Here is a 19,361-nt window from a genome sequence, read left to right as displayed (position 1 = left end):
TCTTAGGGATAACATAAGAGACACTCTGAATTTTATTGTATGTCTAGCCTTGAACTCTATCAAGGTATCCCCATTGGTGTATCACTGCTAGCGGTCCCCGCTGGTATCACTGCTGGGACGCGATTTTGTAGCAATGACTTATGACTTATTCTATACTAGTCTTATCATCCACCGCTCACGGCCGGCTGATGCCGTTGATAACGCGAGCGGACCGTCGCTCTGACCACTGACAAAGCGCGATAAGCGCGAAAAGGCATTATTACCGGACAGGCATCGCTACAAAATACCGGCCCAGGATAACGTGCAACAAGTCATTATTCTATGTCTAGCCTTGAACACTATCAAGGTACCCCCGCTAGTGTATCGCCGCTAGTGATCACCGCTGATATCACTGCTGGGGAACGTGCAACAAGTTATTATTGTATGTCTAGCCTTGAACTCTATTAAGGTATCACCGCTGGTGCGGCACAAAAATTTACGCACATTTCCGTCTTGTGTAATGCCTGCGCAAAGGCACCTCGCCGAATCGGGGTTGCTGAAAAACGACCTACTCTCTGCTACAGCAACTTAATTGTCTGAATACAGTACGCGATGCACAGCGTCGGCCAGATGGCGTGCCGTCGAGATGCAGAAGTACAAGAGGGTTCAGCTGAACAAGGGGTGGCCGGTACACGGTAGGCATGGCTTTGGTGACAGAAAAGAACGCACCTTCATTTTCTTCGTCTGCACGTACAGTTTTCACTATACGTACCCGCTCAACCTGCACTATAGAACGTTGGTTGCCAAACACGATAACCTTAGAACAGAGTAATCTTAACGTGCGTGGAGGAATAAATAATTGACTTTCTTCATTCGTACTAGTTGACGCACTCGAATTCGCACATTTCGTTCATATCCCAGGTTGATCATGGGTGTCCGGTTCGTCGCCGTGCGCTCACCGGAAACAAAATCTTCCGGACATACACGCGACAAAGTCGATGAGGTCAAGTCCTTTCTGTTTATGCTGACAATCCAAAGCCTACGCTTGTCTGCAACCGCCGCGGCGAAGTCCACGGAGTCACCGCGACTGAATATTCGCACTTCACATTCGCTTGCAAATTTACTTTTGTAGCCGAATACAGCGCACTGGTAGCCCGTTCATCTTGAGTCATCTGACATAAAATCAATTATACAGGTAACACGTTAGAATCACAGCAATTTGCCATAATACCGCTACCATTTCAAGCTGCAGCTGGGTGAGAAAGAGATAAAAATCTTTATTGAGATGTTCCTGCTGGTTTTGAAAGGGGAACAGAGGGGCTGGGAGGCTAGTCCCGTAAAGCTCCCTTTTCCGTCAGACGCGGGCCAGGGCTTGAACCGTAGCGGCGTCCTCCGCCAGCCGGACCGCCCAGAGCTGGTCTTCTGGGCATTCGCTGAACAGTATAGCCTCCCACTGCTCAGTGTTTTTATTTTAGCATTGTGGCTTATGCTGTGTCTGATATTGTTCGGAGGTGATGGGCATACCAATATAATGTGGTGGAGGTCTGCACGTGGTGTATTGCATATCTTACAGTGTGGTGAGTATGCTTCTGTATGTGTTCGGTTCATGAGTAGTGGTGAAGGGAAGGGTGCTTGTTTGTAGAAGTCTCCATGTAGCTTATTGATGTTAGTTTAATGATTGTCGGGAGGAGGGTATTTGTAACGATCATTCTGATAGTATTCGCGGATATCTCCGTAAGTTGTCATTCGATGCCCAATTTCTTCGTATTGGAAAACTGTTCTTTCTTGATCTGGTTCTGGGGGGCATAGTTCTGTTTGGGTCTCTTCAGGGAATTGTTGTCCGGAGAGATATGGGCGACGCAAGTGACTCTCCCAGTTGATACTTGCGCGGGCAACGTCATGCGCTGCGTTGTTCCCTATTACCCCTGCATGGCCTGGCGTCCAGATCAGTCGAACAGTTCTTCTGCCGGTAGGATGTGTTCCAATGAGAATTCGCTATGCTTGAGATGTTATAAGTGCCTCAGTGTAATTAATTATTAGGGCGGCTTTGGAGTGGGTGATGATGCGTGAAGGAGTGGTTGATGCGTATGGAAAAGTTATTGTACCCTCTTCCCCTTCTTCTGGGTGTTTGGGACGTATGGAGCTGCTTGGGGTGATATCCATTTTTGTAACGTAATTACTGCCAGGAGTAAGGCTCTAACTGGATAATAACTGCCAGGCTTAGGAGTGAGGATCAACGGCGAATATCTTAGCAACCTTCGGTTTGCAGATGGTATTGTCCTGTTCAGCAACAATGACAGCAAATGATTGAGGACCTTAACCGAGAAAGTGTAAGAGTGTGGTTGGAGATTAATATGCAGAAAACAAAGTCACAGGGACCCTGATCATGAAAAGGAAATTCAGAGAGAGAGAGATTCAACTTTAATGGTGCCAGCAATTCACGAGAGCGGACGCAGCCTCCCTCCGCCTAGCAGACGGCCGACATCCCCTGGGTCTCAGCGGCTGCCTCGGCTAGCTGGACGGCCCAGACCTGGTCTTGCTGGTCTGAGCTCATGTACAGCTACAAAGAAATAACCGATTACTATCGGCTGGGAAGGGCCCGGTACCCACCAGCTCATCCCGCGCTAACCAGGAAATTCAGAGAAAAATAAAATTGGGTTGGAGTGCATATGGCAGGCATTACCAAATCCTGACTGGGAGCTTACCACTGTCGTTGAAAAGTGTACAATCATTGCATTATACCGGTGCTAACATATGGGACAGAAACTTGGAGGTTAACGAAGAATCTCGAGAGCAAGTTAAGGACCGCACATAGAGCTATGGAACGGAAAATGCTAGGGCTAACGTTAAGAGACAGGAAGATAGCGGTGTGGATCAGAGAGCAAACGGCGATAGCCGATATCCTACTTGTCAATAAGAGGAAAAAATGGAGCTGGGCAGGCCATGTAATGCGTAGGATGGATAACCGGTCGACCATTAGAGTTACAGAATAGATACCAAGAGAAGGGAAGTGCAATCGAGGACGGCAGAAAACTAGGTGGGGTGATGAAGTTTGGAAATTTGCAGGTGAAAGTTGGAATCAGCTAGGGCAAAAAGGTGTAATTGGAGATCGCAGGCACAGGCCTTCGTCCTGCAGTAGTCATAAATATGGGCTGATGATGATGATGAATTGCCAGGGTCATTGCTGGTTATGACGGATACCTCGCAGCATCAACATAGGCCACACGTTCAGCGTCTTTGAGCATTTTGTTGAGTGTTCGAGCTCTTTCTTTGCCTCGATATGCGTTATGGTTTGGGTGCGTGTACTTTGGTGTGGGAGGCATTATGAAGGTGCTCCTGATGTCCGGTGGAATGGCTCTCTGTTCTTCAATTTGCGTCTGGTGTTATATAGCCAGCTTAATTAGTATAGTCCGTCCTGTCTTCGTGTGTGTTAGGCGTTCATAGCGTGACGTTTTCTTTGATTCTATAATTTCGCCCACTGTATTGTGTAATGCTAGGCCTAATAGGTTCTGGTTTACTGTGCTTGGAGGAAGGTGTAATGATTGTTTAAATGCTTTCATTATCATCACGTCAATCATGTGTCACTCGGTATGCCCGAAATTTAAGGATCGCGCACTACAAGCTATAAGAGAGATGATGAAGGTTTATACCAGTCGAATGATATTGCTCTCTTTCATGCCCATATGTCTGGTAGCAATTCTCGAAATAAGCCGGCACACCTGTGCCCTCTATGTCTTTAAGTGTTGCATTGTTGTGGTGTTTTTTATTCACTGTGTATGTACAATCCCAGTATTCTTAGGCATGAGACCTGGGGTAGGGGTGTACCTATGATTTTCAAGGCAGTTCCTTGTTGGTTAGAGGCTTGCGATTTTCTTTGATACTTTGGTTTGATCAGCAGGAGCGGATTTCTCCGGTGAACAAGAGAGTCCTCTGGGCTCTATGTATGTCGTGACTATATTTATTGCTTCCTGCAGGGTCTCCTGGATTTCGCTATTGCTACCGCCCACCACCCATAGCGTTATATCATCGGCGGGATCCCCTCGAGTCTTCTCGGGAGCCCAATGAGTGCGATGTTGAATAACATGGGTGATAGCATCGATTCTTGAGGCGTGCCGTTGTGACACATCTTCACAGTGTTCGACTTGAGTCCTCTGATGTTCAGGCCAGCAGTTCTGCCGGTAAAAAACCCTTAATATATCGGTATGCCTTATGCCCTACGTTTCAGTTAGAAAGATCTAGTATTGCATTATGAATTATGCTATCGAACGCTTTCTTAAGATCAAGTCCGAGTATGGCTCTTGCATCCTGTTTAGAAGCTTGATGCGTATCTATGATTTGATGGCAGAGTTGCAGCATGATGTCTTGCGTTCAGAGTTTTGCCCTAAATCCTATCATAATATGCGACAGTTGCTCATTATCTTCAATGTGTGTAGTGAGTCTTCTTAGCATGTGTTTCATTGTTTTTCCGAGACATGATGTCAAGGAAATTGGGCGAATATTATCTAAGTTCAGTGTTTTCTCCGGATTTGGAAGAAATATAACTTTTGCGTGCTTCCAGGTCTGTGGTTGCTGTCCAGATCACCTGATTTCGTTCATATATTTCAGTAGAGTTTTAAGCGTTTCCTTTTCCGCATTCCCAAGAATTCGATTTGGGATGCGGTCTTCTCCAGAGGCAGAATTGGTGTGAAGTACTTCTACCACCTCTTGTAGTTCCGCTATAGTTATCGGAGTATCCATGTCGCCGCTATTCATTTGTTTGTGTTGCGGTTTTGTCGCAGATGCATGATCTCCTATGTATTTTTCTTTCAGGTAATCCAGTGCTCGGAATGCTCGGATTTCTCTAAATGCGCCCCAGTTTGTGGTAGATAAAGGACGTCCTTCTTTTCTCTGTCAATCATTGGGTCCTGTGCACTTCTGTAGCAGTTTCTGTTAAGTTTTGTGGCTATGTTGTCTTCGGGTTGTTTTCATATAAGAGGTGCCTTAGAATGTTTCAGGTTGTAGGTACATTTGGCTGTCTCTGCATTTGGTTGCAGACAATATGCCATTGTTGATTAGTTAGTTGTGATGCAAATTATTCTATCTCATGGTTCAGTAGCGCTATTCTTTTACGAGTGTGCGGTTGAGCTTCTGCCCTCTATATAATTTCTGAAGCCCGTTCGAGCATATGTAGAACTTTATTATCCCGTTGTTGTACACCAGCTTCGTTAGGCGCATCTGTGGTTGTTTTTTGTGCATCGTTCAATAGCAATTGTGTTAATTCTTCTTGAGGTCCGTTTTGCTCGGATTTCTCTAAGTGCGCCCCAGTTTGTGATAGATAAAGGACGTCCTTCTTTTCTCTGACATGGACCCGCTTCGATCTGAGTTTGGATGATGAAATGATCACTCCCGAGGTTCTTTTATGTGTTTAACCATCTAGCTTTGTCAATGCCTTTGGCTAGCATGAGATCTGGTGTCGTGTCTCTTGAAACACTATTTCCTGTGCGTCTGCGATGATTAGATTATGGAAGCAATCAGTAACGAAGTTGCTGGATGTCCTCCTATAGTTGGCGTCCTCTTCGTCTATCATATGGGTAGTCCTTAGGCGCATCTGTGGTTGTTTTTTGTGCATCGTTCTATAGCAATTGTGTTCATTCTTCTTGACGTCCGTTTTGCTCGGATTTCTCTAAATGCGCCCCAGTTTGTGGTAGATAAAGGACGTCCTTCTTTTCTCTGACATGGACCCGCTTCGATCTGAGTTTGGATGATCAAATATTCACTCCCGAGGTTCTTTTATCTGTTTAACCATCTAGCTTTCTCAATGCGTTTGGCTAGCATGAGATCTGGTGTCGTGTCTCTTGAAACACTATTTCCTATGCGTCTGGGATGATTAGATTCTGTAAGCAATCAGTAACGAAGTTGCTGGATGTCCTCCCATAGTTGGCGTCCTCTTCGTCTATCATATGGGTAGTCCCAGGCAAGCACCGGTGCATTGAAATCACCTACCACTACCAAGGGTTCTCTATGGGAGAGTCGATCCGTGGCCACCAAAACTTTTTGAAAGCGGTGTTGTTGCCTGCGTCTGCTATATAGACTTAGGATAAACAAACCGGATAGGGGTTTACTCAAGGTTGATATAATATCAAGAAGTAGGTGTGGTGGGCTATCTGGAAAAGAGGCATGTTGAATGAGCGTTACGTGTCTTCTAACGGGTGTGGTGAGCATTGGTTGTTGGTTTGCAATGCGTTCCTGAGAAGTGAAAAGCTGCTTATCCCGCTAATTTCGCTTCCATCACAGGCTCTTGAAGAACAATGATGTCCGGTGAACCTTGCGTTGTAATTGTTTGCAATCTTTGTTGCAGAAGCCCGCGTTTTCTTTTGCACACCCGGCCATTCCACTGCCAGACAAGGTACTTATTTAACTTCTTATTGTGGGACGCTGCCATCATTATCATTATTACTGTTGTCCAGTGGGTTCGGGCAGGTCTGAACGTGGGCCTTCTTGATTTTCGGTCATCTAACTCTATCCGCTTGTTCTTGTATTTCCGTCATTTGTTTTTCTAGTTTCTTCATGGCTCTGAGTAGCTTTTGCGCTAGTTCCGAGTGTTGCTGTTCCTGTTCTGATTTAATTGTGTTGCATTGATGAAGGCGGATTCTATGGTTCTAAAAATAATTTCCTCTAGAACTCCTTCCATTGTTGGTAATGTATTAGTAGGATGCATTACTGTGGTGACTTCCATTGGACCTTCTTGTTCTGATGCTTACTGCTGTGCTGAGCTGTTATCGCTGCTTGTTGAGGGAACACTGGTGTTGGGTGCACGTTAAAAACCCCAGGTGGTCCAAATTGTTCCGGAGTCCCCTAATACGGCGTGCCTCATAATCAGATTGTGGTTTTGGGACGTAAAACCCCACAATTTAATTTCAATTTTTAGGGAACGCTCTTTGTTGTTTCTTTCTCTTGATATGTTCCGAGTTGCAGCTTCAGTTGTGCGTTTTCGCGTCCTAATTCACTTATTTCTGAGCGTAGGGCTTTGAGTTCTTACATAATTGCCTCGAACGATGTGTTTTCTCCCCTATTATCTATTTTACGGGGCTGCGCTAAGAGTGACGTCTTGTGTGCTATGCGTGCCGCGAGAAACAGGAATTCGCAGATACCAGTGCAATGAGAACAGCTGCGTGGTGGAGCTGGCTCAAAGCTACGTTCCTCCTCTCAGGTAAAACGGCCTATAAATGCTTGCTGGGTGTCAATGAGTGTTGGCCGAAAACGTTTAGCAAAACACTTTGTACTCAATACCGACACTCAGGAAGAAACACATTTTTATTCTGGTAGGTTGTCTGTAGGCAACACTCTGAACACTCTGAAGCAATAAGCAGGCCGAGTGAGGCCGGTATTTTAATAACGCAAAGGGGAAATCCTGTCTATTTTGTGGTATATGATAAAGTCGAAGTTGAAGGACTTTCATTGTGAGTCCGTGCCATTTATTATGGCAGCATGCCACCTGCGTTTCTATTGTGACATCCTTAATGCAAGAAAGTGAAGAAAGGTTGAGCTTGTAGATCCATCCAGAGACCGAATTTTTATCTTAAAATTTATTGTTAACTTTGATAACGCCTAATATAGTCTGCGAATCAGAGTACGTATACGTTTGCTATAATAATGCTCAGCTACCCTGCCTACAAGGGACTTTCCTTCATTTGTAAGCTGCAATCATTCAACGATGGAAACGAACGCACAACTGCAGACCTTCGGCTTTTCGCTCTCGTAACACGAAGGCCCGACATGAGCGTTCGTGTTATTTGTAGACATCAGTTTTGGTAATTGTTTAGAGTTCACTGTTACTAGCATTTAAAGCTTCGCAAACCAGCTCTCCATGCCGATGATTTAAAAGGAACCTATTCTAGCCTCGGTATCATTGAAAACAAGAGGGGAAAACGAGAAATAACTTAAAGCTGTGCTGTTAGAGCTTAAAAGACGTCAGACGTGGAAATAATACGAATTGTTTCTAATTTCCGAGATTTGCAACACTGCAGGAGTCTGGAATTTTAGCTGGCATTGTAAAGGTGTGGAAATAATACCAATAAAATAGAAATTTCTCCCTGACACTATACCATACCCACCTAAAATCGCACGTGCACTTTTTTTACGGCGTTTCTCTAAAACGGTTTGCTTCCAGCGGAAAGTTTTTTGTAAAAAAGTCCTATGAGCCGTGGCTTACAATGAAGGCTGCAGGTGTTAGATCTCATAGGCTTATTTTGATTTTTTGCGCTTGTGATTCTTAGGCATAAACTTCGTATCTGAACTGTGGGCTTGCCGCCCCAAGTGGCAGTTCAGGGAAAACAATAATTCCATATACCTTCATGTTGAAAATTTATAATATGGGAACTATATGTTCAAATATGCACAACATGTAGGTACATGTAAACTTATGTTGAAATCAGCCTTGGGTTCTTTCCCTTCCCACAGGAAACAAAGGAGCAAGAGACTGCTGGTGTACTACAACACCACCAGAGTTCTGAGGGGACCCTTTATAGAGGTGACGAAGGCAATAATCCACAAGAAATTTAAAAATGCATTCTTGGGTTACGACATCGCTGTGCTGAAGGTGAGCCTTCATGGAGCTAAAATAGCCTTTGCCTAAGTGATACATGATGTTCATAAGGGTGATTCTCCTCACATCATGGGGCAGTTATAAAGGTTTGGCACAAATGCGTTTTTCTATAAAAGACCAAAAAGTTGAAGACACTAAATATCAAAAGCCGGCAAGCAAAACTGTCTTTATCCATCAATATATCTAAAATGACGATAACGAACGCGTTGACCATTTAATAAGGCAATTTGCACAGCAAGCCTATGTGCAAATGAGAAAATTACCATGATTGCCTTTTTAAAAACAACGTCCTAATTTTATGATGAAAGAAGCCACACAGGCAATGCGTTATATTTACAGGCCGCAAAGACAATTTCAAAAAATTTGGGGGACGCTTAAGCTTCGCCTTTAAGAATGGAAAGCGATAGCATTCAAAGATCCCTGACTGTCAGGCTTACCGACAACTGCAGCTTTCTTTTTTCTGCACATTCGCCTCGGCGCGCCGCTGCCGAGAAGGCGAGCGCCATCTGGATGTTGTTTTTGAAAAGAACAACGACAGGGGCACGCCGATGTATGAATGGTTAATTACCAAACGTATCAGTACGTGTTAGAAAAGTAGGTGCTCAGGGAAACAAACGTTGATGAAAGTTTGCATATAAACATTTTCAGCGAAAGCACGACAAAAGCTTCCGAAGGAACTGTGTTTCGATGAGAGTGAGCACGTATTTTCGCTAGAATGATGCACTTTTCTTGTTATGTTTGGTCACTACTCTCGCTTCATGTACGCAAGCTAAACATGGAGACGCATTAATGAAGTTACTATGTTTGCGACGTGGATTTTGAGTTGATAATCTCCTGGTGCATTATTTTCTGCAGCTGGCTAAGCCCATTCCAAGATTTGACTGGTTTGTAAGACCTGTGTGCTTGCCTAGACAACACGAGAAGACCAGGAAAGGCCCAATGCTCTTGGCCGGCTACGGTCGTCCCACGTACAGTATGTACTTGCCACGTGCAAACATAAATACATTGTAGTGGGATAATGTTATCGTTCAATGGCTGTTTCATATGAATCGTTAGTGCCAGGAGGAGGAATAAACTTTTATTGTAGAACCAGCACTTTATGATGGCCGGGCCTAAGCCTCCCGTGAGGGGACGTCGAGGGCATGCCTCGCCGCCGCCTCACGGGCGTGCTGGGTCGTCCAGGTTTGGTCGCCGAGGGCGGAGCTCCGCAGAGCCTCACGCAACCTCGACGAGAGGGTCGTGGTGTTAATGCCAAGTTTTTTGCAATAAACTGGTAAACATATTTCCCTTCAAGGTAGTGAATTGGTCGCTAAGCAGCTCAAACAAGAACCGTAGCTCCTAAAATCACAAGAACGATGCAACAGGCGCACCAACGCGCCTTTTGCATCGTTCTTATGATGTAATTAGCTATGTTCTTCTTTGAGCTGTTTAGCGTCGTATTCGCTACCTTGACGTGAAATAACTTAACCCTTAAACTAAGTCATAAGTAAAAAAATAAGAAGGAAAACTATTTCGTTCCTGGCTTCTCTAGAAAAAAAAAACTTGCGCTTCTTGCAAGAGCTCTGTGTGTCGTATTTGCCGCCTTTACAGTGCTGTCTCTACGATCCCGAACAGTTGTCCTTCAACAGGCTCTGCACGCGCAGCAGCATCACCCAGCGTGTAGCGTCTTGTGTTTCTTCCCAACCACCACGGTGGATTAGGGGCTATGGTGTTGCGCTACTAAGCACGAGGTCGCGATATCAAATCCCGGCTGCGGCTGCCGCCTTTGGTGGGGGTGAAATGCAAAAACGCCCGTAACCCGGGCTTTGGGGGAAAGATCTCCTGGTTGTCAAAATTAATCCGGAGTCCCCCCACTACGGCGTTTCTCATAGTCATATCGTTGTCTTGCCACGTGAAACCTCGGAAGTTCTTTTTTTTTCTTTTTTTTTGGCACGTAACGCCCCAGAATTTAAATCCCTATCTTTCTTCTAGTGATACGGGTATTATCAGCAATTAAAAAAGTTTCAATAAGGAGTTTCCTTAACCTCTACACGCCTGGAACGAGCTTCTATTTCAAGCCAACTTCTATTTTTTTCTCCGTCGATTTTTCGTAGGCAACGTTTTCATGAATCCTTGAGGCGCTGTACGTACAGACAGAGAGAGAGTGAGACAAAGGCAAAGGAAACACAGGGAGGTTAACCAGGGAATATCTCCGGTTGGCTACCCTCTACAGGGGGAGGGGGACGTAGATGAGAGAAAAAGAATAGGGAAAGAAAAAGAAACCCACACATAATACATAAGTGTTTCTGTGGGAGCTGTGACTCAGTCTGCGAACGCGTTACAGTGTTACACAGTGTAAACGTCCCACTATTGCATTTGTGCTCGCTGGAATGGCGCCTTCAAACCAACATCACTGATCAAATTATGATGTTTGAAAACGCAGTGCGTACACCCTGAGGCCCATCTGATTGCACCTCTGCTGAAAATTTGAATTCTTTGTGCAAACTGTGCTGTTGAAAAAAAAATGCAAAGACAAACGTAGTGCATTTGTTGCAATGTAGCGGATTCAGTTATAATATTATTTCCGATGATATTGCACATCAGGAATGAATGAACGAGTGTGTTGCAGTACGCTGGATGTGAAATAACTGATGTTCTCATATTTGAAGCTCCTTCAGAGAGTTCGCGCATGGAGTCCGCCGGGGTTTCGGAGTGGCAACTCCCGAGTTAAAATGATTTCGAAATCATTCCACATATTGAAACATCTGAAGCGGAAGGGGAATGAAATCAATACAGGGGTTTTTTGTGTTGGGCTGATGGAATGTGTATGAAAGAAGAGCCTGAAGTGGAGCTTGAATCAAATGGCAAATAGTCCCGGAGCACTAAATGTTGGTGTTAAGTGATACTACAAAGCCGTAAAGTTTTCTAATAATATTATAAACTTCACTTGACTCATTTAATAAATTTCGTAATGTTTTACTGAATACCGGCTGTTTCAGTATCTAATTTTAAGTTACTACACCTGCAATGGTAATTTACAGTGTGCTATGGAACGTGGCGCACGTTCTAAATCATCGTGGACTTGAGCAAGGTGCAAGCATTGATGACGTTGTTCTTGGCATAGATGAGGCATGCTCTTGATAAAGTGAAATATTTTGGCAAACTTGAAGTTGTTGCCTTTAAACGCACCACGACATTGAAACATGGTAAGGTTTCGGGGCCATGACAAGTGTTGAATATTGTGCTCTTTCCATCAGTTACCATTGCAGGTGTAGTAACCTAAAATTAGTTACTGAAACAGCCGTTCACTAAAAAATTGCGAAATTTATTAAATAAGCCAAGTGTAGTTTTTATTACTATTGGTAAATTTTACGGCTTTGTAGACTCACTTAACACCAACATTTAGTGCTCCGGGACTATGTGTCATTTGATTCCAGCTACGATTTCACAAGGTTGCTCGACGCGTCTGAATTGTTTTACGATCCCGAAATTTAAAAACGCCGCCATCCCGACGTTTTCACATGACGCCACAAGGTGGCGCGACGCGTCTGAAACTCTTGACCTACTTCCAGTGTACCTATCTATTCCGTTGCCTGACGCGATCTCCTGAAACCTAGCCCATAACAGCTTCGGTGTAAAAAATCATCGGGATGGCGCCGTTTTTTTTAAACTTCGGGATCGTAAAACAATTTCGGACGCGTCGTGCTACCTTGTGGCGTCGTATGAAAACGTCTGGATGGCGGCGTTTTTAAACTTCGGAATCGTAGGGGAACTTGTGCGCCACACCACGCTTTTCGCAGGAACTTCTGTTTGCTTCTTCATTACGTGACATAGCTCACCCTGGCGGCCACGTGAGCACGTCAGCGCTAGTACGCGCGCTCCGATTGGCGTATCCGTCCTTTGAAAATGGAGTGTCATTGCACTCTGTGAAGGTAAACTTGGAATGTTTCACCGGACCAACGGTCATTCACCACATACGAAGCTTCGCTGGTCATCCAGCTTCACAGATTAGAATGGCACTCAACTTTTTTTAATGATTGGGAAGTTGCATGAAGTGTGGCGAAACGTACTTTTCTCGGACAAAATTATTTGGCATCTGAAGATAATAAACACTGGATGGTGCTCATCCCTTGGATTAACCACGGAATGTGCTGGCCAATTTTCGGGACATGCAAAAAAATGTCCTCTATGTTCTTCATTTGTAAGTTTCTAACATCGCGACAAGATCTCATAAATGGCCATCTTTTAGATAAACTTTTAAACGGGGACATACTCAGCGCGGCGTACAATGACTGCGCTTTTGACTTGTCTATTACTTCGAAAATATTACTTATACTGCACTCGACCATGTTCATCTTCATTTGTTTCCTTTCCTTTCAGAGAAGACAGGCAAGAGACTTCTCTACTACATAACGAAGGCGCTGCCTGACGTTTCTTGCGATGCTGCTCTTGCTGCGGAATGGGGAATGTTCCCAGTGAAAAGAAGCCTGCTCATGTGCAGCAAGAGCACTTGCGCGATGATGTATATGGTATGCACCAAGAGAACCTCGAACAATGGTTTAGGGTTCAAGTCTGCTTTGCATACAAGCTGCGCAGCTAAGCAGGAGACACACGGCACAATATAGCGTCCGATCAGCGTGCGAATAGCCTCGTCAGCTGCATCGATCAAGTTTTCTCCGCGTTCCGAGAGGTTTCCAGAGTTCGAGCAGCCATATTTTTGATACTTCGCACGAGGTATCGAAAGCCGCTTTGTATTCTGCGTCGCCCTGCTTTCAAGACTCCTAAGCCGCTAAGTTCGGACTAGACTCTGAAACCGCTTTTCAGGTTTCAAGTCACCCTAGCAGCCGTATTACAACCGGTAATAATGCACAGCCACGCGGAGTTATATTTCCAGCAGCCACACACTAATGCGGTTAGTCAACGACTGCGAAGTTAATATATTATAAGACTTTGGCGGTAACTGGTTCCGTTAGTGCCAGGCAGTGTCGCATGTTCACACATATCAAACGCTAAAAGACGTAGCCTTATGTCAAATTTGTAGCTGTGGCTTGTAGTAGAGCACTGCACGGGCTCGGGCTTACCCGAAAGCCCGGGCCCGACCCGGCCCGTGGGCCGGGCCGGGCCGGGTAGAGCAGTTTTTTCACGGGCTCGGGCCGGGCTCGGGCACGGCGTGTGCTTTTTGACCCGGGCCCGGGCCGGGCTCGGGTTTTTTGACGCGGGCCCGGGCCGGGCTCGGGCTTTCTGCGAGTTATTCTCGGGCTTCTCAACTCTGCAAAACATGTATTTTTCGGTCTCGGGCCGGGTTCGGGCCGGTTTCGAGCTGTGCTCGGGCCGGGCTCGGGCTTAAGGTAAAGGGGTGGCGGGCCGGGCCGGGCGGGTAACTTAGATTATTTCCGGGCCCGGGCCGGGCCCGGGTCTCGCCATAAACGTTTTGATCGGGCTCGGGCGGGCCGCCCAATGTAAAAACGGGCCCGGGCCGGGCCCGGGCCGCAAAAATCGGCCCGTGCAGTGCTCTAGCTTGTAGGACTTTTCACCCACAAGCCAATATACCCGTACCGTACAGACCGTACCGTACCGTACCGTACCGTACCGAAAGGTCCTTTAGCCGATGAACATTGAACTCAGTGCAGAGTGACTGCTGCCTCGCGGTCATTATCAATGAACATTTAACTCTACCACCACTGAGTCGATGGGGTTGGCGAAGATCACTGCAACCGAAAGGCAGTTGAGAGTAATCTAACGCTGTGTAACTATGCCTCGTAGCGGAAAAGATGTGTGTCATGTGTGCCAATGTATATCTTTAGCCGATGAACATTGAATTCAGTGCAGAGTGACTGTTGCCTCGCGGTCATTTTCAATGACCATTTAACTCTACGACCACTGCGTCGATGGCGTTGGCGAAGATCACTGCACCCGAAAGGCAGCTGAGAGTAATCTAACGCTGTGTAACTATGCTTTGTAGCAAAAAAGATGTGCGCTTTAAAGCGAACGCAGCGCGGAATCCCTAACTGGAAATTGGTCTTGCTAAATCTGGACTGTCACGTAGTCATGTTTGCGGAACACAAAGTAAGTGCGCCTGCTGCGCACTTACTGAGTGTTCCGCAAACATCGCTTAGCACTTCAATAAATGTGGTTTATTATTGCAAAATTTAAACTAACAATTTACTTCACTTTGCAGTATGAAATATTTTGTAGAAATCTTGAAAATACTTTTTTTGTTTGTATCATAAATGCCTGTGTCGGTTGCTGCGCAGTAAGAATGCTTTTAATGAACTAATTTTGTATGTTGTACGCAAGACATGCGGACACGAGTGCTTCATTCGGCGGTTGGTATCAACCCATCGCTTATCAATTGCCCCCATTGTGACATCCGTCTTTACAATTACTTGTCAACGTCACAGAATTTCATACTAAGTTGCCAGAAGAAATGGCCCATGTTTGTATTCTTGTCTTTCACTAACATTAATTGCAACCAACTTGCTCAACTTCACTTGTTCTAAGACTACAAGGAAGCATGGCGTTGATCTCACTTATGCGCGAGGAAATATTGGAAACCAAAGATTTTCTGACTTAGCTTCGATTCGTTGATAAGGTACCTTGCTGATTGTGCCATTGTCCTTTGTAGTTCACTTGTGTGCAGCTGCTGGCTTAGTGACCTTCCTCTATGGCGGTTAGGGGTCAGACGCTCCTAACAATACACACTATTGAGTTACTGCCAGTGCGTTAATAAATTATTATATTTGTGACCAGGCGTTTCGGTGTTAGCGAAACACCGATGTTGCACCACATTGCCTAATTACATTAAAAGCATAAAGAAAATGTTGTCTTGTAATGTATAGAAAACCATCCTTTGGAAAAGATCTGAGGCTATGTGAAGCAGATTATTACCATGCTACAAATTGAAGCCGAAATATGAGATACCAAAAAGGTATTGCCGTTGCACACCCTTGCTAAAAACACCCTTGCACAAACTCGCAAAGGTGTTTGAAGCCAGAAGGACCGAAATTATTTATGAAACTTCACCTTCTGGCCTATTACTGGCCTGCTGTTTAAACAGCGATGTCGGTGCATCACGGCGCACGCTTCCTCTTCCTCTAGATTTTCCTCTATGATAGCATGCGTTAGCATAATGTGTGTTAAAAGACTGTGAAAGTGTTTTCCAGGCTTTGAAAGATGCCCTCACGTCAGACCCTGTACTGTGTCACTTCGATTCGATCGCAACCATAACCCTTCACACTGACACTTGCGGTCATAGTCTCGGAGCCGTTCTGGTGCAACTTGACCATCGCTTCACGGAACAAGTCATTGATTACGCTAGTCGTTCTCTAGCCCCTTGCACGAATGCGCATGATCATTGGGCAGGGAGGGGTACCTTGCCGTTGTTTGGGCTGTGCAAAAATACCGCCGAACTCATCACACAATCACGGTCGACGGTAATGCGTTTAGCTTTGAATCAATATGGCGACACAGCTTAGTGCCACCATCCGAACGAGTTATGTATGAGGCATGTACTGCAGCGGGACTTCCTCGCTTACCTAAGAACCCTCGGTGGCATCTAACGGCGCCGTCGCGAAGCCTGCGTGTGGCCTCCGAAGTGCATGGTGCGCCGGTGCAAGCGAACGCTGAGAAACGCGTCATGCCGCAACCGCGCTGTTCTCTCGCGCTTCTTTCTGGACACGCTGCGCCATCTAGTGACACTGCCGACAAGTCCGCGCGCGGCCTCCGAGACTAGAAGCGTGGTGCGCCGGTACCTGCGAAGACTGAGAATTGATTCCCTCGCTTGCCGCACACTCAGTGGCACATAATCAGTGGCCCAAGTCGGCAAGAGGTTCATTCAAGAGCGGCACGTACCCAGTACAATTGTGGCGCAGCCTGCTTTGGCATCGGGTTGCTGTACTTGAGGAGCCCTTGTGACGTGGGTTTGATTCCGCTCAGCATCGAGGAACTTTTGGGGATCTTTTCACCAGTGTAGAGCGGCACATTCACAGTCGCACATACCAAGGTAGCCAAGTTGACGCAAAAGACGTTCATTGTAGAGCGGCACGCCTCAACTGGCCCATAACCAGTGCTCCAAGTCGGCGTCAAAGAGTCTCACTCAAGAGCGGTACATAGCCACTTGCGCATCTACAGTGACCTGTAGATGCGCAACTGGCTATGTCAACTGGCAACTGGTTATATGCCGCGAGTCGCTAAAACGGCAACGTCGCCCTTGGTGGGTTTCCGTGAAGCACAAGCGCCCGCCCGGATTACGACGAGGCCCGGCGCCGACTGTGACGCGCAAACCAGGAGCCCCCTTGCGAGACGACCACAGCCGCCGCGGCGCCGCCCTCCCTGGAAACGCTGGCTTCCGCGAAGGCCAGTCTCCGCACCCTGTGAAACTGACCGTCACGGAGAGGCCACTAATTCTTGCAAGGGGCCAACGCCAAGCATTCACGTGGGAACCACGTCGACATTTGTTTCCCAAGCTGCACTCGTTGCCTGGTGTGCGGGTGCGATCAAACAACATTGGACGCGGAGCCCGGCGGAACGGTGCCACATCATGAGCGGGATCGTGCGAACTTGTCGAGGATTCTCATTGGCTGAGAACTACAGTGCATTCCCTCATAGAGTGAAAGAGGAAAACGAAAAGCATAAAAAGGAGAGCTTGAGTGTTGTGGGTCGTCGGACATGAAAACTAGATCGTGTAAATTTGTATATTAAACACTTTTCTCATTTCTTCATCGTGCCTCTGGGCCTCTCCTCCCGGCACTTGGCACAGCACCCTCGATGGAAATTTTGTGGCCATTCGTACCCTCTGCCTTCCCAGACATACATATTTACGTAGATAGATAGTCCCTGGAACGTGCATGAAGTTCCCTGAGAGTGCTAATGCAATGAATTTACTCCAAACCTCCACGGGAGTCATTTCGGAGTCGTTACCAACCATCGCACATTGTGTTGTGTTTCGTCGCTGAATAACGTATCGGGACGCCTCGGTCGCTGGGTGCTTCGCTTGCAGGAGTATGACTTTGATGTCACCTACAGGCCTGGAAAGAAGCATCAAGACGCCTATGCTCTTTCTCGCTACCCTCTTCGGATTCCTAATCACTCACCATCGCCCTTCCGCACCATCGTACGCACCGAGTCGTCTTCACTGTTCGTTTACCTGTCACAACTTCAGAATGGTTGGGCCCCGACCACCCTTCCGTCCTTGTTTCCCACCAGCGTGTCGTGCCATACTACCAGGTTATTGCTCGACTAGGAGGTTCCTGTTCCCCTCTGGACCCCCAACTGCGTTGGCAACTTAAAGAGTTCAGCATTCATGGTTGGGCTTCCTACAGCTACATTTATCACATCGATGGCAGCAAATGGGCAGCCATTATACCGCGTTCTCCCCAACGTAAGGTTCTGGGATTGTTTCACGACGACCCGATGGCTGGTCATCTCGGCTGTGACAAGACATAATATTGAATCCGAAGTCGCTGTTCTTGGCATGGCCTCTCTGCAGCCATTGCCAATAGGCCACCTGTTTGTCCTGCCAACGCCGCAAACGACCATGTTACCCTCCATTGGGCTCCGGCAACCTCTCCCTTGGTCCGCTTTGCCCTTAGAGGTCACTGGAATCAACTTCTACGGACCCTTGCTTTTCACCTCCACAGGCAATCACTGGAGTGTGGCGGCCGTTGACCATCTGAACGCTACGCAAAAAGAGCTACTCTGCAATCTGGTACCACTTCCGTAGTAGCAAATTTTTTTCTTAGACACATCTTCGAAAACCATGGAGCTCCATGCGGTTTCCCGCGAAACCCCGGCAAGATCTTTCTTTTGTCTATCCTTATCTTAATTCTGCACGCCTCAAGCACTATATCTAAGACAATGTCTAGCTATCATCGACAGACCAACGCCTGACAGAACGTTTCCACCGGATTCTCTCTGACATGATTGCAATGTTTCGCACAAAGTTCTATGCACAACAGAAGTGTGAGAAGCTTGGTTCAAATTGAGATGTACTGGGGTCTTGGAATTTGTTTGCGCTAGTTTCCACAGAGAGATTGTGTTAACCAATTATAGTTTGTGCTGTATAAATGGTTTACCGTAAAACACACATGGTATTTACACTAACATTCCATCTTGTATGCATGCACGTAATGGCGAATCCGAAGACATTACTGTACGACTGTCTTGACCTCAAGCGTCAACATGCTAGCAGCAAAAATTATAGCAGTTGGCATGAAACTCATTGTGCGAAATGGCAACGTTTCTTGTTTTCTTGTCACGCAGGGAGACTCCGGCAGCCCCGTTACAGCGTACACGCATCTAGGACAATCGACGCAGTACGGCATTACCTCGTTCCTCAGGTCCGATAATTCCGGACGTGCCCCAACTGTGCACACTCGCGTCTCCATGTTCATTGATTGGATAAACCAATCGCTTGAATTGAAAGACAATTGAGGAAAGAATTGTTAGAATACCCACATGGAATAACGGACTATTATCCGTAAAGCTCTACAAATGGCTCTCATATGAAAACCATCTTTGTTCTTAGAGAATAAAATACTTATCGAACCATCGATCGAGTTGCCTTTGCTGTAGTCGGCTGGCCCGTTTATTGGCGATATTATTATTTTTATTCATTCGAGCTGTTGCGACACAGGTCTCCTTACCACTATCCTGAATACCGCAAATGCAATCACGCTGGCTCAGTCATATTTCAAGAACTTTGGTCATGAAAAGAGGAGCTCATGGTACTCCGTCACTCTCACTTGATATGGATATTACATGAGAAAGTGGCAGGCCTTATATGAATGTTAAGTCCCGAATCGGCAGTGCGCATTCTTTG

At 46.2% G+C, this 19,361-nt stretch overlaps 1 protein-coding gene across 1 annotated transcript in view; it reads left to right on the top strand.

Annotated features, from left to right (window-relative positions):
• LOC125946927 (chymotrypsin-C-like) overlaps positions 1 to 19,079 on the top strand; it is a 34,502-nt gene extending 15,423 nt beyond the window's left edge. Inside the window, exons 5-8 of the mRNA XM_049671122.1 lie at positions 8,419 to 8,557; positions 9,419 to 9,536; positions 12,923 to 13,071; positions 18,803 to 19,079. Coding sequence (XP_049527079.1) covers positions 8,419 to 8,557; positions 9,419 to 9,536; positions 12,923 to 13,071; positions 18,803 to 18,973 — 577 coding nt within the window. The 3' untranslated portion in view covers positions 18,974 to 19,079. The remainder of the gene's footprint in view (positions 1 to 8,418; positions 8,558 to 9,418; positions 9,537 to 12,922; positions 13,072 to 18,802) is intronic.
• The last annotated feature ends 282 nt before the right edge of the window (positions 19,080 to 19,361 follow it).

The sequence above is a fragment of the Dermacentor silvarum genome, chromosome 7, assembly GCF_013339745.2.
Source record: "Dermacentor silvarum isolate Dsil-2018 chromosome 7, BIME_Dsil_1.4, whole genome shotgun sequence".
In the NCBI taxonomy this organism is placed as follows: Eukaryota; Metazoa; Arthropoda; class Arachnida; order Ixodida; family Ixodidae; genus Dermacentor; species Dermacentor silvarum.
The sequence above is the reverse complement of the archived record's forward strand: the minus strand, read 5'-3'. Positions and strand labels throughout refer to the sequence as shown.